The sequence below is a fragment of the Capricornis sumatraensis genome, chromosome 2 (assembly GCF_032405125.1).
Source record: "Capricornis sumatraensis isolate serow.1 chromosome 2, serow.2, whole genome shotgun sequence".
Taxonomy (NCBI): Eukaryota; Metazoa; Chordata; class Mammalia; order Artiodactyla; family Bovidae; genus Capricornis; species Capricornis sumatraensis.
The window spans coordinates 220565225-220584987 of record NC_091070.1 but is presented as its reverse complement, the minus strand read 5'-3'; the positions used below and the strand labels follow the sequence as shown (position 1 = coordinate 220584987).

General features: G+C 58.9%; 1 protein-coding gene across 1 annotated transcript in view; it reads right to left on the bottom strand.

The window, feature by feature from the left end:
* SNED1 (sushi, nidogen and EGF like domains 1) overlaps window positions 1-17149 on the bottom strand; it is an 81678-nt gene extending 64529 nt beyond the window's left edge. Inside the window, exon 1 of the mRNA XM_068962437.1 lies at window positions 16937-17149. Coding sequence (XP_068818538.1) covers window positions 16937-17149 — 213 coding nt within the window. The remainder of the gene's footprint in view (window positions 1-16936) is intronic.
* Between the last annotated feature and the right edge of the window lie 2614 nt (window positions 17150-19763).

The following is a 19763-nucleotide window of genomic DNA, read 5'->3' as shown; positions in this document are numbered from 1 at the left end:
GGGAGTCAGCGTGAGGAACTCCGCCCATGGCAAAGGTCATGAGGAAGGAAGCTTGGCATACGCAAAGGCGTGATCAAGCCTCAGGAAACCCCCTGTTCCCGAGCATCTACCCCCAAAACCAGAGTATTTTACGGGGAGCTCTCCCCCATAACCATTTCTCTCAGAGAAGGAGTTAACTTGCAGCTCCAATTAATAAAAATTCCTGGGCGTGACAAGAGTGTTTCAACTTAGGAACTCTGGAGGTTCTCTGGCCTGCCTGATCAGGCTCGTCCGGCCGCATGTGATTGTTTACAGCCTCCCAACTGTGAGAGGCACGGGATGTTTTAAGACTTTCTTAATACAGACTCTTTTGAGAAGTCAGAAGATCATTAGTATAGTATTAGTAGGATTATTAGGAATTATATTGGTGAAGGGTTTTTTCATTTGTCCTGCCAATAATTACTGCTAATTCCCTGCCCTGGGTGTGACAAGGATGTCTCAGGTCAAACCTCTCTGCTGACAGACTAGCTTGTGTGACAACCCCTCAACCATAAACAGCACAGAGAGTTTGGAGTATTAGCATAGGGCTTTTTTCACTGATGAGTCAATGATTGCCATCAGGCCTCCATATCCTTAGGCACCTGGGAATATATTAATCAATGTATTTGGAATATAGAAAAGGAAATATAGTAGTTTTTTGATGTTAGCAATGCTAGACTTTTTGAGTTAATGAATCTTCTCTTTTGTTATAGATCACTGTACTTTGTTATAAATCACTATGCTATGCAAAAATGTAACTTTATCACTATCTTAAGACTAAATAGATCTTAAGGGAAACATTGGTGAAGGGTTTTCATTTGTTGGACTGATGTTTGCTGCTAAATCTCCATATTCCCTGCCCTTATAATGAATATAACTAGCATATAGGAGAAATAAGTATTAACCTTTAAGATTAATCATGTTAAACCTTAGGTTAAGTAAATTCCTTTCTTGATTGTAACTCACTACACCCTCACCCTATAGGAATGCAACTTTATTTGGAGGGTGGCGCCTGATTTAAGAAAAAATCACCCCTGGAAAAATAAGTTTTCTGGTTAACTGACCAGTATCAGAAAGGGCCATAAAATGTCAGCAGACCTCATGGCCAGAAGATGATGAAACTCATAAGACCTTTGTATAATTTAATATGAAGCACCTGATTGTGACAAGGGTCAGGTCTGCTGACCCCCGTGTGACTCTGTATTCATCCCTATGTATAACAGAAAGGTATATAAACAAACCTGAAAAATAAAGAAATCGGATCAGTTTCTGGAAAGACTGATTCCCCCGTGTCATTTCTTTCTTGCTCCCTGTTTTCCTGGCTGAATTCCCATCTGGTACAAGGGTACCCACCAAGCCTACTGACTTTGCCGGAGCTTCTAAGATCGGACCGGGGAGGCCTCAGTGCCTCCTCTCCCTCGGGAGAACGGAAAGAAGCCTGTGGCCTACGTAGGTGGTGATTGGTATTCCATGTAAACCAGGTGTTCAGCCCCTTTTCTCCACTAATTCTCCTGCTACACTATCTGTTTCTAATCTCCCTCTATGTCTGCAATTAAATAAGTTTTTTCCAGGACGCCGATTCCGTCCCCACCTTCAAATCACCCTGGATCCACCGGGGCTGGACCCCGGCAAAGAGGCTCTGTAGTTCCTCTTCACTTTCTGCCATTAAGGTGGTGTCATCTGCATATCTGAGGTTATTGATATTTCTCCCAGCAATCTTGATTCCAGCTTGAGCTTTATCCATCCCAGCGTTTCTCATGATGTACTCTGCATACAAGTTAAGTAAGCAGGGTGACAATATACAGCCTTGATGTACTCCTTCCCAGTTTGGAACCAGTCTGTTGTTCCATGTCCAGTCCTAACTGTTGCTTCTTGACCTGCATACAGGTTTCTCAGGAGGCAGGTCAGGTGGTCTGGTATTCCCTTCACTTTGAGAATTTTCCACAGTTTGTTGTGATCCACACAGTCAAAGGCTTTACTGTCATTAATGAAAGCAAAAGTAGATGTTTTTCTGGAACTCGATCGCTTTCTCCATCATCCAGTGACTGTTGACAATTTGCTCTCTTGTTCCTCTGCCTCTTTGAAAGCAAGCTTGTCATCTGGAAGTTCTCAGTTCACACACTGCTTAAGCCCAGCTTGAAGGATTTTGAGCATAACCTTGCTAACGTGTAATGAGTGTGGTTATATGGTAGTTTGAACATTCTTTGGCATTGCCCTTCTTTGGGATTGGAATAAGAAAGAATACTGGAGTGGATTGCCGTTTCGTTCTCCATTGGACCATGAGTTTTCAGAGCTCTTCACTGCGACCTGTCTGGCTTGGGTGACCCTGCACGGCATGGCCGTAATTTCCCTGAGCTACATGCGTCCCTTCACGGGGCTTCCCAGGTGGCTCGGTGGCAAAGAGTCCATCTGCTAAGGCAGGAGACACGAAACACATGGGTTGGATCCCCCGGTCGGGAAGATCCCCTGGAGGAGGGAATGGCAACCCACTCCAGTGTTCTCGCCTGGAGGATCCCATGGACGGAGGAGCCGGGCGGGCTACAGTCCAGGGGGTCACAAGGAGTCAGCCGGGACTGAGCGACTGAACACACCGCTCAAGTCCCTTCGCCACAAGCCTGTGCTCCATGAAGGCGGCTGTAGGGTATGTGAGTTCTACCTCAGTGTGAAGATGAAAGAGAAGGAGAGAGAGACGTGAGACGGAGGCGCGGCAGGCGGGGCGCGGCCTCGCGGGGAGCGGGGAGCAGCGGCCGCGCTCTGCCCGCCCCCTCGAGCCCCTGCGCTGCGCTGGGGTTAGGGCGGGACCGCTGCGGGCCCCTAACTGCCGCGCTCTCGAGGGAGCAGAAGATGCCTGAGTCCGTTTACTGGGGCTTAGACGGGTTTGCAGCGGGGACAGGACCCCGTGGGTGGATCTGGGCCACGTGGCCTCCGTGTGCGAACGTGGGACCGCCCCTGCACGTCTGTCTGTCGGGGAAGTGTCTGGGGTCTCCTCTGAGGGGCCCCGCACGTGCAGAGGGGCTGGCGGGCTGCACAGACCCCTCCCACCCCGACCCCCGCGCCTGCAGCAGCAGGACTTGGAGCCGGGAGCCCAGCGCAGACCCACGTCCTTGCCCAGCGCGCCCCCTGCCCGAGTCAGCGCCCATTGCATCCTGTGTAAACTTGGGGCACTGCCGCTCCCCGTGAGAGCTCGCAGGAGCGGAGCGTGACCCGTGGGGTCTGTGACTCTGTCCCCCCCACCCCCCACACTGGGGCGGGCCGACTTGGAAGGGCCAGCAGGGTGGCCAAATCAGGAAGGTGGACGGGCCAAGGGCCGGCTTGGTTCCATCGAGAACAGCAGCAGCTGCCCCACCCCAGCACCCGGAGCACAGCCCTGGCTTGGCGGGACCTCGAGTTTCAGGGAGTCCCCTGAAAGCCTGCCTGTTTCACACACGGTGCAGCTAAGCTGGACCCGATGGTGTCCACTGGGGGGCAGCAGCCATCCAGCCCCAGCCCCTTCTGGGGAAGGGCTATGGGCAGACCCATCCCGCTCCAGCCCCGACTGCGTAGGGTACTCTGAGGGTCCAGACACGCAGGGTTTGTCCTGATCCGCGGCGGCGGTAGGGGGGCGGGGGCTGCTCAGGGCCTGCAGGAGGGTCTGCTGACTTGTGCGCAGGGCCAGACGGTAAATACTCTCATCCGGGACTGCAGTCTCCGTCGCTGGGCTGCACTGCTCCTTTCCTTTGCTTTTACAGCCCTTTCAAAAGGCAAGCGCGCTCTGAGCACCGGACGGGCCTGGGCCGGGTTCCGTGGCCATGCTTTAGGGGACCCAGCTGCGTTTCCACTTGTTCACATGACGACTGCCTGCTCAGAGCCCTGGCGGCCACCACACACCCAGGGTCACTGCCTGACCTTGCAGAGAGGTCTGCAGCGCCGTGTCCTGGGGCTGTTGCTGCTGGACCAAGGGGGCCTCCCTGGGCCTGTTGCTGTGGCAGTGGCTGCGGTCCTCGGGCGGGTACCCCGGGGGTGTCTGTCCTCTGACGGGACTGGTGGGGATGCCCCAAGGCCTTCCTGGGGCCAGAGACACGGCTACCACCACGGACCCAGCAAAAGGAAGGGCTCTACGCCAGGCAGCAAAGCCACCGCCGCTTGCCAGGCCTGTGGGCACAGACGCTGGCCCGTCGCGGCCAGGGTGGGTGCTCACTGCTGTCCATACGCTTCCACGATGGTGCTGCCCTGCAGCCTCACCTGCCTGCTCTGGCCACGGCACTGCCACCATCCACCCCCTGGAACTCTGTGTCTGGCAGTGACAGGGGCGCTTCTCACAGGCACCCCCGCCTCTGCAGAGGTTGGAGTCAGCAGTCCGATGGGCACCCTGCTTCCCCACCCTCTGGGGGCACCTGGTGTCACGAGCCTGCGGCCAGCCGCCTCAAGATCACCCCAAGGCCTTCTGCCCCGTCCACCCCTCTGGCCCTGTTTGCTCACAGAACGCGGCCCCGGGAATGGTCTGGCTCCCTTTGGTGGCCCTCTGGGCAGGGGCCGGGGCGACGGGGGCGCCCCTCTCCCTGACCACAGTGCCGCCCAGCCTGGCTGCTGACCCCCGTGTAGCCGGCCCCGCCCCCCGGGAAGCACGCCTGTGCGCCTTTGCGTCCCTCTTCCGGACAGCAACGCACACTTGGCCTTGGGGTCCGCTGTGTGTGGTGGCTGAGGCCACAGTGCTGGGTGACATGGCCTCGGTCCTTAGCCACACCAGTGGGCCAGGACGTCTGAATCGAGTTTAACAGACCCTGGACGAGAGCCCGAGTCCCCCCAGGTCTGCAGGCAGGGATGGTGATGTGGGCGTGGGCAGGGGTCTGCCTGTGCCGGGGGGCTCCTCTGTGGTCCCTGGGGAGGGTGGCTGAGGTCAGCAGGCGGTCTGCACGCAGTCGTGGGTCCTGGTGGATGGAGGCCTGGCCACGGAGCACTCCGGCCCCCGTGGGGTCCACGCTCGCCGCCTGCACCTGCCCCGCTGCTCGGAGTCCTGAGGGCAGCAGACCACCTGGGTTCAGTCCTGGCCTCTGCTGGCCTGAAGTCAGACCGGACCTGGGTTCAGTCCTGGCCTCTGCTGGCCTGAAGTCAGACCGGACCTGGATTCAGTCCTGGCCTCTGCTGGCCTGAAGTCAGACCGGTGGGCAGACTCGGGTGGAGCCAGAGCAAAGGTGGGCCAGGAGGGAGGCGGTCTGCTGCCCGCCTGGGCTGGGTCTTGAGTTTGTCTTTGTAGAGATTGGCCTTGGACAAAGTGTGGTCTCCCTTGGGGACAAAGGCAGGCTTGCCACAAGAGAGGTGGAGCTCCCGGGCCCAGGGTTTCCTGGCTGTGATGCAAACCCACAGTCTGGGTTCCATCTGCCTGGGCCCCTCTGTGTGGCCTCGTGGGACTCAGACAGCCAGGGACACCAATGCGAACCACATGGTGTGCGCTGCTTCGCCATAGCCCCCAACAGCCGGTGGGGAGCCCGAGGCCTGGGCAGCCTCCACGCAGCAGCGGCAGGCGATGCTGGCGTGTCAGGAAGCCACCATCAGACCCTAGAGCTCAACAGTTTCATGTTAATAACCTTGAAATTGTATACAAAAATGGATATTCCCCCGAGAAGAACAGCTTACCACATGTGAGTGGAAACAGACAACCTATTTTTTAATATATAATCATAAAGAATCTAATTAGTGTTCAAAATTTTCCCGCCAAGAAAGATCTAGGTCCAGGTGGCAGCTCCAGTGAGTTCTACCAAACATCTAGGAGGTCAGCCCAGAGGCGCACAGATTCTTCCAGACAGAATAGCTCATTCTACAAGGCTTGCATGACCTTGATGGTAAAAGTTAACAAGGCCAGTCAATAATGGGCCAATTGCACATATAAAATCTGCTGAAATATTAATGCATTATTAGCAAAGTGAATCCAGCAATATATAAATTGGATAAATAATTAATCATTACCAACTTGGATTTTTGTTAGGAATACAAGTGTGCCTTTACATTACAAAATATTAATTTAAATGACCGATTTAACAGGTTAAATGTGAAAATCATATAATCATCAATCATTTCTGTAGGCATAGAAGTGAAGTGAAGTGAAGAAGTGAAGTGAAGAAGTGAAGTCTCTCAGTCGTGTCTGACTCTTTGCGACCCCGTGGACTGTAGCTCTCCAGGCTCCTCCGTCCATGGGATTCTCCAGGCAAGAATACTGGAGTGGGGTGCCATTGCCTTCTAGTAATAGCCAACATCCACATGTGATACAAATTCCCCAAATATGAGAATAGGAATATGACTATCCCTGGGAATCTCCAGGCAAGAATACTGGAGTTGGTAGTCTTGCCTTCCTCCAGAGGATCTTCCCGACCCAGGGATCGAACCCATATCTCTTGTCTCCTGCATTGGCAGGCAGGTTCTTTACCACTAGCGCCACCAGGGAAGCCCATGAAAGGACATCCTAACCTGATAAAAGGGCCTCTTGAGAGCAAACAGGAAGAAGCAGCACGTTTAGTCGTGAAACTCGGGCCGCTTCCTTTTCGGGATCCTGCCAACACTGCATCTGCTGAATACAGGTGTCCAGCCAGCACAGCAAGGCAAAGAGTGAGGCCAGGTGCAAAACGGCCAGGAATGAAGGAACACCACAGTCACCAGCTGCAGATGCGATGAACACGAGTGTGGAAAACCCAAAAGAATCTGGATAAGGTGGTGAAATTAATCAGAGGTTTGGTCTGGTTTGAACTATAATATTAGAAAAGGTAAGAGCTCAACTGAGATTCTGCATTAACAGAAGTAAGCAGAAAAGAAATGAAGGAAAGGCACCATCTATACAGTACAGAAAACATCACGTCCTCAAGGGTAAGCCTAACAAAAACCATGCAGGTCTTCCCTGCCATCAATTATAAAACTGTCCTGAAAATATCGGAGATGACACAGAAAAGTGCCCGGGCATGTGCACCCTCAGGCAAGGGAGGCTCAGGCCAGGGAGGCTCAGGCCAGGGAGGCTTGGGCAAGGGAGGCGACCGAAGGGCTGCTTTCCTTCAAGTGGAGTCATGTGCCTGCTTCATGTGTGCGTGTGCAGGGGCACAGGTGTGAGCGACCAAGCCACACAGCCGTGAGGCTGTTGGCAGGTGGGAGGATGACTGGAAATGTATTCATGCCTTGCGGGGAATTTTTAAAATCAGGCACAGACCATAAAAATAAAGATGGGTTCATTTACCGCGTTAAACTCAAGTGTGTCTATTTACCCAAGATGCCACTATAGAGAGTGAAATAGGTGCAGAAAAAAAGGGAAAATCTATTTGCAACAATTGTGACCCAGTGAAGATACAGAACTCCCATACAGTAACATGAAAAAAGCAAACTCAGTAGAAAAGAGAAAAGACTTAGTGCATTTACAAATGAGGAAATCCAGCGCTCAGCCTCAGGAATGAAAAAGGACATCAGGACCGCATTTTCACCCACCCACACCATTGGGTCAGGGTTGGAGTGGCGGGTGGGCCCCTTTCCCTGCAGCGCCCACTCTTACACCAGCGCCCACGTGCACCCGGACACGTGTTCAGGGATTTTTGCAAACAGCACCAGTAAAAATGGTCTAAAAGTAGGAACAACCCCAAAAGTCCACCGCGGTGAAACTGATGAACAATTTGAAGATGATCTAGGTATTAATAATTAAAATATATTACTTTAAATATTAAATAATATATTTTAATTATCAGTTCAGTTGCTCAGTCGTATCTGACTCTCTGCGACCTCATGGACTGCAGCACACCAGGCCTCCCTGTCCATCACCAACTCTCGGAGCTTGCTCAAACTCATGTCCATCGAGTCACTGATGCCATCCAACCATCTCATCCTCTGTCATACGCTTCTTCTCCTGCCTTCAATCTCTCCCAGGATCAGGGTCTTTTCCAATGAGTCAGTTCTTTGCATCAGGTGGCCAAAGTATTTGAACTTCAGCTGCAGCATCAGTCCTTCCAATGAATATTCAGGACTGGTTTCCTTTAGGACTGAATGGTTTGATCTCCATGCAGTCCAAGGGACTCTCAAGAGTCTTCTCCAACACCACAGTTCAAAAGCATCAATTCTTTGGTGCTCAGCCTTCTTTATAGTCCAACTCTCACATCCATATATAACCACTGGAAAAACCATAGCCTTGACTAGACGGACATTTGTTGACAGAGTAATGTTTCTGCTTTTGAATATGCTAACTAGGCTGGTCATAACTTTCCTTCCAAGGAGTAAGTGTCTTTTAATTTCATGGCTACAGTCACCATCTGCAGTGGTTTTGGAGCTCAAGAAAATAAAGTCTCTCACTGTTTCCATTGTTTCCCCATCTATTTGCCATGAAGTGATGTGACCAGATGCCATGATCTTAGTTTTCTGAATGTTGAGTTTTAAGCCACCTCACTCTCTTCTTTCGCTTTAATCAAGAGACTTCAGTTCCTCTTCACTTTCTGCTGTAAGGGTGGTGTCATCTGCATATCTGAGGTTATTGATATTTCTCCCAGGAATCTTGGTACCAGCTTGAGCTTCATCAAGTAAGCATGATGTACTCTGCATATACATTAAATAAGCAGGGTGACAATATACAGCCTTGATGCACTCCTTTCCCGATTTGGAACCAGTCTGTTGTTCCATGTCCAGTTCTAACAGTTACTTCTTGACCTGCATATAGATTTCTTAGGAGGCAGGTCAGGTGGTCTGGTATTCCCATCTCTTGAAGGATTTCCCACACTTTGTTGTGATCCACACAGTCAAAGGCTTTAGGATAGTCAATGAACCAGAAGTAGATGTTTTTCTGGAACTGTCTTGCTTTTTCGATGATCCAACGGATTTTGGCAATTTGATCTTTGGTTCCTTTTCCTTTTCTAAATCCAGCTTGAACATCTGGAAGTTCTTGGTTCACATACTGTTGAAGCCTGGCTTGGAGAATTTTGAGCATTACTTTGCTAGCATGTGAGGTGAGTGCAATTGTGCGGTAGCTTGAACGTATTTTAATTATAAATAGGTAGACAGAATATGGATGGAGGAACCTAAACAATTTGGAGGAAGGCAGGTGCAGCACTATGACCTCAGCAGGGATGCGGGGGCGTGGTCAGGGCGAATGTGAGGGGCGTGGTCTTGGAGGGCGTGGAGAGCGTGGGGGCGTGGCGTGGCTGGCTGCTGGGGCGGGGCCTGCACTCGGAGCCGCGCACTGGCGCAGGTCCGGCTCTGTGCCTGCGTTTAGGTAGACGGAATGCAGGGTGAGGAGCCGCGCTGGAGGGGGGACGCAGTTAGGAGGGCAGGAGGCCAAGGCCGTGGCCGCAGGGTCCCGGTGGTGGGCCACCTGCCGGAGGACCTGCCCGCCTGCCCGGCCCGCATCCGGCACCCCCCAAGCTGGCCCGGCCGCGTGGCTCCGCCGACCGCTCCGCCAAGTCTCCTTCCTGCCTTTGAAGCCTGGGCTCAGGTGCCTGCGGCGTGTGCAGAGGCCTCCGGCCTGCCCGCCAGCACTTGGCCGCCTCCGGCTCCCCTCTCGGCCCGCCTCAGATGGCTGCCGCCCTTCCCACGGGGTGTGGGCCAGGAAGGAGGCAGAACAAGCCGGCCCTGTTCCGCTGCCAGGGCCCAGCAGGGCCGGGACCGCGGTGGGGAGGCACGGGCCCCGTGTTGAGCGGCCAGGCCGCTGGCCAGCGCTCCCACCTGGACAGGACCGTTCTCGGACTTCCTTTGTTCAGAGAAGAACATCCCCGGGCGGGGCAGGGTCCGGGGGTGCGGGGACCCCTGCGGGAGGCCCTGTCTACCCCACCCTGTGTTTCTTCCTCTTAGGGGCCTCCACAAGAGGTCAGTCTTATTATTATTTTTCTACTTGCGCTAGCACTTGGTCAAACACACAACAGACATAGGAAAACAGGAGAAAGAATTCGACCGGGACCCCTTGCAAGAGCCCGCACCTCCTCAGCCGCCGATGGATCAGAAACCCAACATGGAACTGGCTGTTTGCTGGGGGTCCTGCACCCACCGTCCTTCAGGGCCTGAAGCCAGCGGGGGGGGGGGGGGGTCTGCCGGCTTCCCCCACCTTGGGATGCTGGCAGAAAGGCAGGGAGACACCCCGGGGGCAGGAAGGGAGCAGGACACTTGGGAGTGGCCTGCAGGACTTTGGCTCCGAAGCCCCTTCTGCCCCCCACTTCCCTGCAGTTCCTGACGTTCAGGGCCTCCCTGTGGCCACCCTCCGGTCTTCCCAAGCCCGGGCCTTGGGGGCAGTGCTGGCTTTGCTGTGCTTGGCCACAGTAGGGTCCTCCTCTCGGGGGGTCTGAGCACTGGCCCCCTGGGGTGGGGCTGGCTCCCCGGCTGCCCTTTGAAGGTGGTGTGGATGGAGCCGACCACGTGGAGCGGGCAGCCGCAGGTGCTGACTCCTCGCCTAGGACCCTGGCAGGTGAGGATCTTGGTGGGGGAGTCGCTGGTCCCTTGGGACAGACCCAGGGCCATGTGCAGCAGGAAGGTGGCCCGTGGGGCGTGGAGGAGGTCTGCCCTTGACTGGGGGTGCGTATGGCCAGGAAGAGGGCTGGCAGCAGGGCTGGCCCTCGCCTGACCCAGGAGAAAGTGCAGAGACCGCCTGGAGGCATTTCCGACTTGGATAAAGTGGGGAAGGAGCGGAAATGTCCTGGAGACTCTCTCAGAGGCCACTTGCAGCTGAAAGTGTGGGACGTGTGTCTGGCTGGTCCCTGAGCCGGGCAGTTTGGGGCTGGCTGGAGCCACCCTTGCTGGGTAGGGGCTGCTCCGGGCTGGGCGGGCCGGCCTGGAGGGGAGCCGGGGTCCCTCGGCTGCAGCACCCAGCTCTGCAAACATCAGATCACAGAGGGCGCGGCCTCGGTTCCTGCTTTGACGTCTCTGCCAGAAATAAAACAATAAAGCCCCGAGGCCCTTTATAAGCTTGTTTTGAAAAATGTAGGCATGTCTTTTATTTCCTGGCGGCTTTCTAGGGAACCAGGATTCCTTCCATAAGCACAGCTGGGGACTGGGGTCCTGCTCACAGGACAAGTGTGGGCTGGGCTCGGGGCCCTGGGCAAGGTGGGGCCCTGGATACCAGAACCTGCAGAGGACAGGCTGGCCCTCCCCAAGCGCCCCGTGTGCTGGGCGGGCCTCTCCTGGCCCCAGGAGTGCTGCCGCCATGGAACCAGGGTGAGGGCTGGGGATGGGCAGAGGGCTGGTGTCAGGCCCCGTGGGGGTGGGGGGTTAGAGAGAGTCCCCCAGAGGGCGGGTTGGAGGACAGCTGGGGTGCACGCCCTGCTCCTCCTCCGCTGCCAATCAGGGCCTCCCTGTGACTACCCTCTGGTCTCCTCCCGGGCCTCGTGGCCCTGCCTGTGGCCCTGAGCCCAGGCCCTTGAGCCCCTCCACCAGGGTGGCCCCTTCAGGAGGGCCAGGCCCTGTCCTGAGCCTCCCGCAGGCCTCACCGCCCCTCCCCTGCCCCCATCCCCCCCACCAGACCATAGCTCCTGCTCCACCTCCTCCCGCAAAGCCACCTTCTTTCCTCACCTGCCATCCCTCGGCCAGGTGTCCGCCAGGACAAGACCCCAAGTCCCCGGGGGCCCTGGACACCGCGGGGACAGCAGCCCACACCCAGCACAGCCTGACCTTGCTGCCCTGAGCTCCGTAGCCACCCCCCACTAGATGTCGTCTCTGAGTGCAGACCTGGGGTGTCTGCTCCCACACCCTGCCAGGTGCACCCGGGACAGCGCACTCCTCCGGATCCCAGCCCCCACCTCCAGCAGGCCTCTGGGCTGCCTATGCTGTGCCCCCTCTGCCAGGAGCAGGTGGCAGGGCCCAAGGGGGCGTGTCTGGCTCCAGACTCAGACCCTGGAGCAGCTCAGAGGACACCGTGCCCCTCCTGTGGCCCCGGACTCAGCCCCCGGCGCTCAGACTGAGTCCTGGGGCTGGGAGGAGAGCACTGCTTTGCACACAGTGGGCATTTCACGAGCGACATGCCTAGTTTGTAGAGGGCTAATTACAGACCCTGAAGTGTTGAGGCTGGGCCCCCCACGCAGGAGGTATGGGGGGTGTCCAGCTGGGCACCCGCCCAGTCTCGGAGCTATAGGCGTGGTGTCTTCCTGCTTCTGTCCCTGGGCCTGCCCACTGCCCCCACGCCGTCATCAGCTGGACCACAGGTGCCCTGCATGGCCTGGAATCTGGGGGGCCAGAAGCAGTGCCCTCCAGGCTGACTCAGTTCAGGCGAGGAGCCCCCTTCACCCCAGAGGAGGGTGTGGATGAGGAACTTGTTATAAGAAAAGGGAAGGACCAAAGGCCTGGACAAAGGTGTGTGAGCTGGACGTGCACTCGAGCATCCCAGGAAACACTGAGGCCGCCACACAGTCCACAGCTCGTAACCGGTTACAAGAATTACGATCAGTGGCGCTCGCAATAACAATCCTGTCTGCCAGTGCAGGACACATAAGAGACAGGTTTGATCCCTGGGTTGGGAAGACCCCCTGGAGGAGGGCATGGCAACCCACTCCAGTATTCTTGTCTGGAGAATTCCATGGACAGAGGAGCCTGGGGGGCCACAGTCTATAGGGTCGCAAAGAGTCAGACACGACTGAAGTAACTTAGCACTCATAGCCACAGGATGGAATATTATACTGTCAGCAGAAGCAGGTTTTCACAGCAAGTTTGAGGCCCTGGAAAATGCTCATGGTATAACACTGAAAGGAGTGTGCAGAATGGGAACTTGCATGACAGGCAGCCCCAGACAGCCCCAGATATATTTGACAACACACCAGGAGGGATTTTGCCAAAACATTTAGTGTGCTCGTTTTGGGATGATGGGGTTGGGGTGTATTGTCCTGAAGATGAACAGCCGACATTTACAAGGCTGCTTCTAGGAGCTAACTCTCCTCCAGGGGCTGGGCGAGCACGGTGAACAAACAGGACGAAAGTCATCTTAAAACTGAAAATTAAACAGTGCGGCGGGTTTGTGTCCCCTCCTTGACTCAGCTCTGGGGCTCCATCAAGGTTTCGAGATGAACGCATAAAAGTGAATTAGCAACAAGTCCGTAGTGAGTGAACGGCGGGTTGTCCGGGGCGCAGTGTGGCCAGCTGGCCACTGTTAGCATCACAGCCCCCGAGAGCTGGGACAGGGCCACCTGAGCTCTCCCAAGCCGGGCAGGCTTGCCTCCCGGTGAGAGTGGCAAGGTGCGTGCCCGGGGCTCCGGGGTTCCCACGGGAAGGCGTTCCCAGGGGAACGGGGTGACTGGTAGAAAGTCAGACTCAAGGAACCCTACAAGACACAGCTCACACTTTGGATCCACACTCAGCAAACGCTAGGACTCTGCCCTGCCTGCTTGCCCACGTTCCGTCTCCTGCTGCACGGACAGGTGTGAAAGGAGCTTGCAGCAGAGGCGGCTTCACCCCGAAGCCGACAGTGTGTCCATCCCCCGGCAGGGACGATCCCTGCCGAGGACACGCACGGTGACCCAGCGCCGGGCATGCAGAGCGTCCTCCGCTTGCACGCCGCGTCGCGCGTTTACTCCCGCCGGTGTGAACCCGCTGCTTCTCCCTACTTAACAGACTCAAGGCTGACGCTTCCACTGTTTTAACGCCTCACTCGTCCCCTGCCCTGCAGCCGCCGAAAGCCCCCAGCCGACGGCCTCTGTGCCCTGTCGCTGAGTCCTGATCACGCGTTGGTCACGCGCCTCCTCTCTGGAGGGAGATTTCCCAGATTCGTTTCCTTCTTTTCCTGCGGGTGTCTGGGAGCCAGGATCCGGGCACTGGGCCTCTGAGTGGCCAGGGGGTCACGGCTGCCTGCACTTCCCTCAGTGCATGGTGTCCCCACACACCTCCAAGAACGCCCCCCTCACAGTGCAAAGATAAACGGCCCCTCTGTGTGGCAGCCCTCTGGCGGTCCTGATCCAGAGCGGGGTCCCCGGGCTGCCCCACAACGCTCGCTCCCTTGACCGCTGCTGGCTCCTCGTCCTCCCCGGGCACCAGCAAGAAGGGGGCATCGGGAGGGGCCCGGCCAGGACCCTCCCTGCCCACTGGGGGCTCATGCGTTTCTAAGCAGAGAACAGCGGCCAGCTCTGCCTCCGTCTCACTGGTTTCGTCTGGGGGTCAGGTGGGCCTTGCAGATGTTTGGTGGGCAGACGCCATGACAGGATCGGCTGGGCACCTGTCACTGGCGGGACAGGCCTGCAGAGCTGGGGGATCAGGCTCTCGGCTGAAGCCCTTTCCCTGGGTGGGTGCTCCGGGAGAGGCCGGGTGGGACTGTGCCCCAGGGGGGGCTGCCAGCAGGCCAGAAGATGCCAGGCATGGAGCCAGCACTTCCTGGGGCACCAGCCAGGGCACAGGCCAGGTTGACGGCCAGCAGGACTCACCTGGGGCTCGCAGGGCTCACTGCCTGCCTCGCCCACACGCTCCAGCTCCCACCCAGGGCTGGTCCCCGGGCACTGGCACCAGGGTGCCCCAGAGACCAGGACGAGGAAGACCTGCATTCAGTAGTCAAGGGGGTCACAACTCCATGGGTGAGTGGCCAGCAGGGGCTGGAAGAGCATCTGAGGGGTGAGTGGGGGCACACCAAGGTAGGGGGTGCACCACCTCAGGCACCACCCCCCACAGCTCAGTCTGAGAGACATGGCCCAGACCCCACGTCACACCTCAGCCAGTGCACCTGGCAGCAGACTGCCCGCCTGCCACTCCCCCCGGGGGAGGGAAAAGAATCGCGGCCTGAGGCACCAGTGGGCTCCTGATGCCAGAGGAGCCGAGATCTCCCTCTGTGGCCTTCGGGGGGCTGCAGCTGGGGGCTTCTGCAGGGGCACAGGGCCTCCGGTTGCCACCGGGCCCTCACACCTCCCCGAGTGGGCCCTGCCCCTCGGCCAGGCTGGCAGGCCACGGCGCAGCCTCTTGTCCGGCTCCTGGTGAGGAGGGTTCCCCTCCGCCGGGCGGCTGCCACCACCATGCCCGCTGGCAGTGTTGGCCTGGTCTGTGTTGAGAAAGGACTCTCGACAGTTCTCAGAGCCTGACAACTGCCACCTACAGCTGCTGTGGCAAGATGAGGGGGCTTCCCAGAAGGGGGCCACCTAGTACGCAGCGGCACCGGGTCTGTTTCTCAGCAGAAAGCAGGGTCACAGTGTGGGCAGCGTCAGGGGCTGGGGCCTGCCTTCACCCACCCACGCATGCTCCCACTCCACACCGGCTCTTTGCGGAGCACTGGCTGGGGATGAGGGGGCAGAGGCCGGGGGCGGGGGCCCAGCCCTGGAGGGCTCTCCCTCAGCCCACTGCCTGGGCTGGAGGCTGGCCGCTGCCCAGCCAGACAAAGATCACAGCTGGGGGCTGGCCCAGCGGGGTCCTCTCGGACGCAGCAGTCTGACCTACTTGCTTCAGAATAAACGCCTTCATTTCCTGTCCCTTCCCTTCTCTGCCCTCAGTCCTAACCTCTGCCTCGCTCCCTGCTCGGTCACGGGGCGCAGGCAGTTATTTCAGGCAAGGCGTCCTCGAGGGTCCGACTGTCTTCCCCACTGAGCAGAGGCAGTGTGGAGCGGGCTCCCTATCCCCACGGCAGGTGTTGCGTTATGTCAGTTTTGGGAGAGAGCCTCTGGAGACACATATTTTGTTATGAACCACAGTGCTGGTTTCTCCTGAGCCCACGGGTCTTGCTAGCAGAGCTCTCCTTTCTCTCAGTTGTTTTGGCAGGGGTAGGTATTTTTGGTGAGGTGGTTAAGAGAGTCAACTGTTTTAATCATGTTTTCACCTGTGACTCGGAGCCAGGCAGCTGAGCCTGGCCCGCATGCTCAAGGAGCACTTGGACAGAATGCCCTGGAAAGACGGTGCCAGCATGGGTTTTCCCGTTTCTAGGGTGTATGGGCCTCCCTGGCTCCCAGAGACCCGGAGCACAGCTCTGCCCGCCCGCCCCGTACTTCCGGAGGTCAGCTCGGCCCCTCTGTCCAAGGCCGGGCCCAGAGGGACGTTCAGTGGGTGGCACCGAGAGAGAATGGCTGTCCCCTCCCACCCACGGAGTCGGAGCAGCCGAGCAGGGGAGAGGAAGAGGGGATGTGGGCTGAGCTGGGGTCAAGAGGGGCGGTGCTGATGGGGGTGAGTGACGGGGGGGTGGGGCTGCTGATGGGGGTGAGTGGGGGCGGCTGGAGGTGGAGGGGGTGCTGGAAAGGGCGGGCAGGCGCCGGGGTGGGAGGTTACAGGACTTCAGCCCCGCCTAGCACTCTTCCAGCCAGGATTTGGGGGACAGTGGGGTGCTGGCGCATGGGTCCCCCAAGTGAATGCTCGATGCAGCCGTGAGGCGCAACATTTCATTCCCTCTGTGGCCTGGGCCCCTCGCCCCAGGAGCGGAGGTGCTGTCCCTGGGTCTAGCGGCCCCCACTCTCCTGCGCTCCCTCCAGGTGTCCGGTGTGACAGTCGGCCTGAGTGCTCCCCAGGCCCAGGAGAGTGACCGCGGGCTCAGAGAGGACCAGCCTGCCGGTTCCCCAGAGCGCCCCTGAAGGTCCCGGCAGGCCCGAGCCTCGGGGCAGTGGGCCTCAGGTGCCAAGCACGCGCGGGCCGTGCGGTCCTCAGAGGGGCTGGGACCTTGGCAGCCAAGAGAGGAGCTGAAGGGGGGCGCGCCCCACGGGGAAATGCAGGGCGCGCCGGCCCGCTGCCGCAGCGCTGTCGGTGAAGTACGCAGGACGGCCGACGGCCCGCGCTGCGCAGGGTCGGCCCGCGACCCCAGCCCCGGGCGGTCGGGCAGGGAAAGAGGCAGCGGCGGGGCCCAGGTGGCCGGCCGGAGCTCGCATCCCCGCCCCGCCCGCCGCTCCCTCGGGCCGCTGTCCTGCCTTGGCCGCCGGAGGAGGAAGCGCTGTCCTCACTCCACCTCTGGCCGCCGCGGTGCCAAGTTGCTGGCGGCGGCGGGAGTCGGGGCGGCGGGTGGCGGGCAGCGGCCGGGCTGCAGCGCCCTCCCTGGCGCCCCCCGCGGGCTCGGGTTACTCACGTAGAGGCCGGAGTGCTCGGCGCCGAAGAACGGGAAGAGCACGGAGAGCGGCTGCAGCCCAGAGCCGCCGTCGTCCTGCTTGGGGGTGACCGCGTCGCCGCGCTCCGTGCCGAACGGGTAGAAGTCGGCGAGGGCCACCGCGCCGCGCGCCCCGCGCGCCCCGAGCCCCAGGGCCGCGGCCAAGAGCAGCGCCCAGGTGGCGCCGCGCGGCATCGCTGGGGGTCGGCGGGCGGGGACGGAGCGGGGACACACACAGCGGGGACGCGAGCCGGACACAGCGGGGACGGAGCGGGGACAGAAAGGCGACGAGGCAGGGACGCAGGGGGACGGAACGGGGCTTTGCGGTCAGCGGGGGCCGGAGCGAGGCCGCGGTGGGGAGTGACCCGCAGGGCCGGGCGGGCGTGCGGGCAGCGCGGCCGCGCCGTCGGTAGGTGGACTCCCGGGTCGCGCCCGCCCTGCCGGGCCGCGCTCGGGTCGCCTCTTTCGGAGGAAGGCGCCGGGCGGGACCGCGCTGGAAGCCAGACCCGCCCCTGTGGCCGCGATTTAAATATCCAGCCGGCGGTCACTCGGGCCTGGGCGGGGCCGGGGCCGGGCCATGCAAATTAGGAGGCTCTTAAAGCGTCAGTCCGGCGGCGGGCCCAGCCCTCGCCCAGCGCCCCCGGAGCGGCCCACCCCTTCCTCCTCCGTGGGTCCCCTGCCGCCCGCGTGGGGCCAGCCCAGAGGAAGCGCCTTGTCCACAAAACGGTCCTGGAACAGACCCTCAGGCCTGCATGGGTTACTGGGCCTGGGGGGCAGGTTTCCCCTGGGATTGGGGGGGCCTTTTCAGGCCCCTGCACCCCAGGGGACCTGGCCACCGTCCTGCCAGAGTGTCGTGGATCAGGGGCCACCCTGACTGCCAGTGCCTGGATGGGCTCCTCCGGAAGCGGCCAGAGGCTGGCCCCACACTCCACCCTGCAACCCAGCCCTGAGGCTTGCCATCCGGTTTTATGAGCGGAGGACCTGGCCTGGGAGAATGCAGGACATGAAGAAAAGTTTCCGCCCTGCGTGGCCTCGTCAGGAGAATCCTGGTGGAGATAGTTTGGGGACCTAAGGCAACCTCACAGCAGGGGAGTCTGGGGCAAAACCTGGGGGGAGCAGCCCTCTTCCAGGGTGGCTGGTCCCTGCTGGCTTGCGGGCACGATGCTGCGTGGGCAGGGGCAGGACCTGGAGGGCCCACAACTGAGCTTCTGTCTCCAGTCTGCGGCCACCCTGGCCCTCCTCCCGCCGCCAGGCCCACTGCCCTGAGAATCAGACCCTGAGTGTTTGTCCCCACAGGGGCTGGCATCTGGGCCCTCAGTGCAGGGCCGGAGCCCACGCCTCTCCCTGTCCCTGCCGGTGGGTCCTGGTGTGGGCTGAATGTGACCACAGGCCACGCCTGGGGCCCTGAAGGCCAGGCTGCGCGGCCCAGAGATGAGCAGAGAGCAGCAGGACTGCCGCTCTCGCCGGCTGGGCCGTTTCACACCCGGCTTTGCGCTCCCCTGTACTTTCTCAAGCGTCCTCAACAAGCACGTGTTGCTTTGTAGTCAGAGCGAGGCACACTAAGTGTGATGTTTAAGGGCTAGTGGAGGGGTCCCGTGTGTGTGAGCGTATGACTGGGGGTCACAGGCTTACACAGCACCCCTGTGATGTTCGTGCCCTCCAGGCTGGTATCAGGGTCAGGTGCCGAGTTTCAGGAGGCGCCCACTGTTGCTGATCCCCCACCAGCACCACCCTGAGAGGGACCGTCCCTCCAGTTCCACTGTAGCCCCACCCTGCTCGGTTGTGTGAGGCCGGCCCCGGGTCAGGCTCCTGCCTTGGAGACCCCCAGGGCAGCAGGACAACTGCTGCTCCAAGGAATGCGGGATGAGAAAGGCCAAGGCTGTACATGTTTGTAGGAGAAATTCAGAGATGACACCAAACTGCAGGCCCTGCCCTGGGGGCAGACTCCCGGTGTCACACGGCCCTCAGCGGGCGCCGGGGGTGGGGGTGGGGGGATGCCAGTGTGCACACATGCACAGACACCCCAGCACACACACACACACCAGCACACACACACATCCCAACACATACACACACCCCAACACACACACACCAGTGCACACACACACACCCCAGCGCACACACACACAACCAGCGCACACACACCCCAGCGCACACACACACACCCCAGCGCGCACACACACACACCAGCACACACACACACCCCAACACACACACACCAGCACACACACACATACACACCCCCAACACACACACACCCCCAACACACACATACACACCCCAACACACAAACACACACCAGCACGCACACACACACACCCCAACACACACAAACACCCCAACACACACACACACACCAGTGCACACACACACACCCTCCAACACACACACACCCCAACACACACATACATATCCCAACACACACACACACCCCAACACACACACACACCAGCGCACACACACACACCAGTGTGCACACACACACCCCAACACACACACACCAGCACACACACACACACCCTAACACACACACACACCAGCGCGCACACACACCCCAACACACATACACACATACCAGCACACACACACACACACACACCCAGCACACACACACACACATACACATGCACACACACATGTCCACACACACACACACACCCCAGCACACATACACATGCTGGCACACACGCACATATACACCATCACACACACATATACGTACACACACATGCACCCCCCCAAACACACTAGCGTGCATACACACACATGCTGGCACACACACACGTACATGCACACACATCCACATACA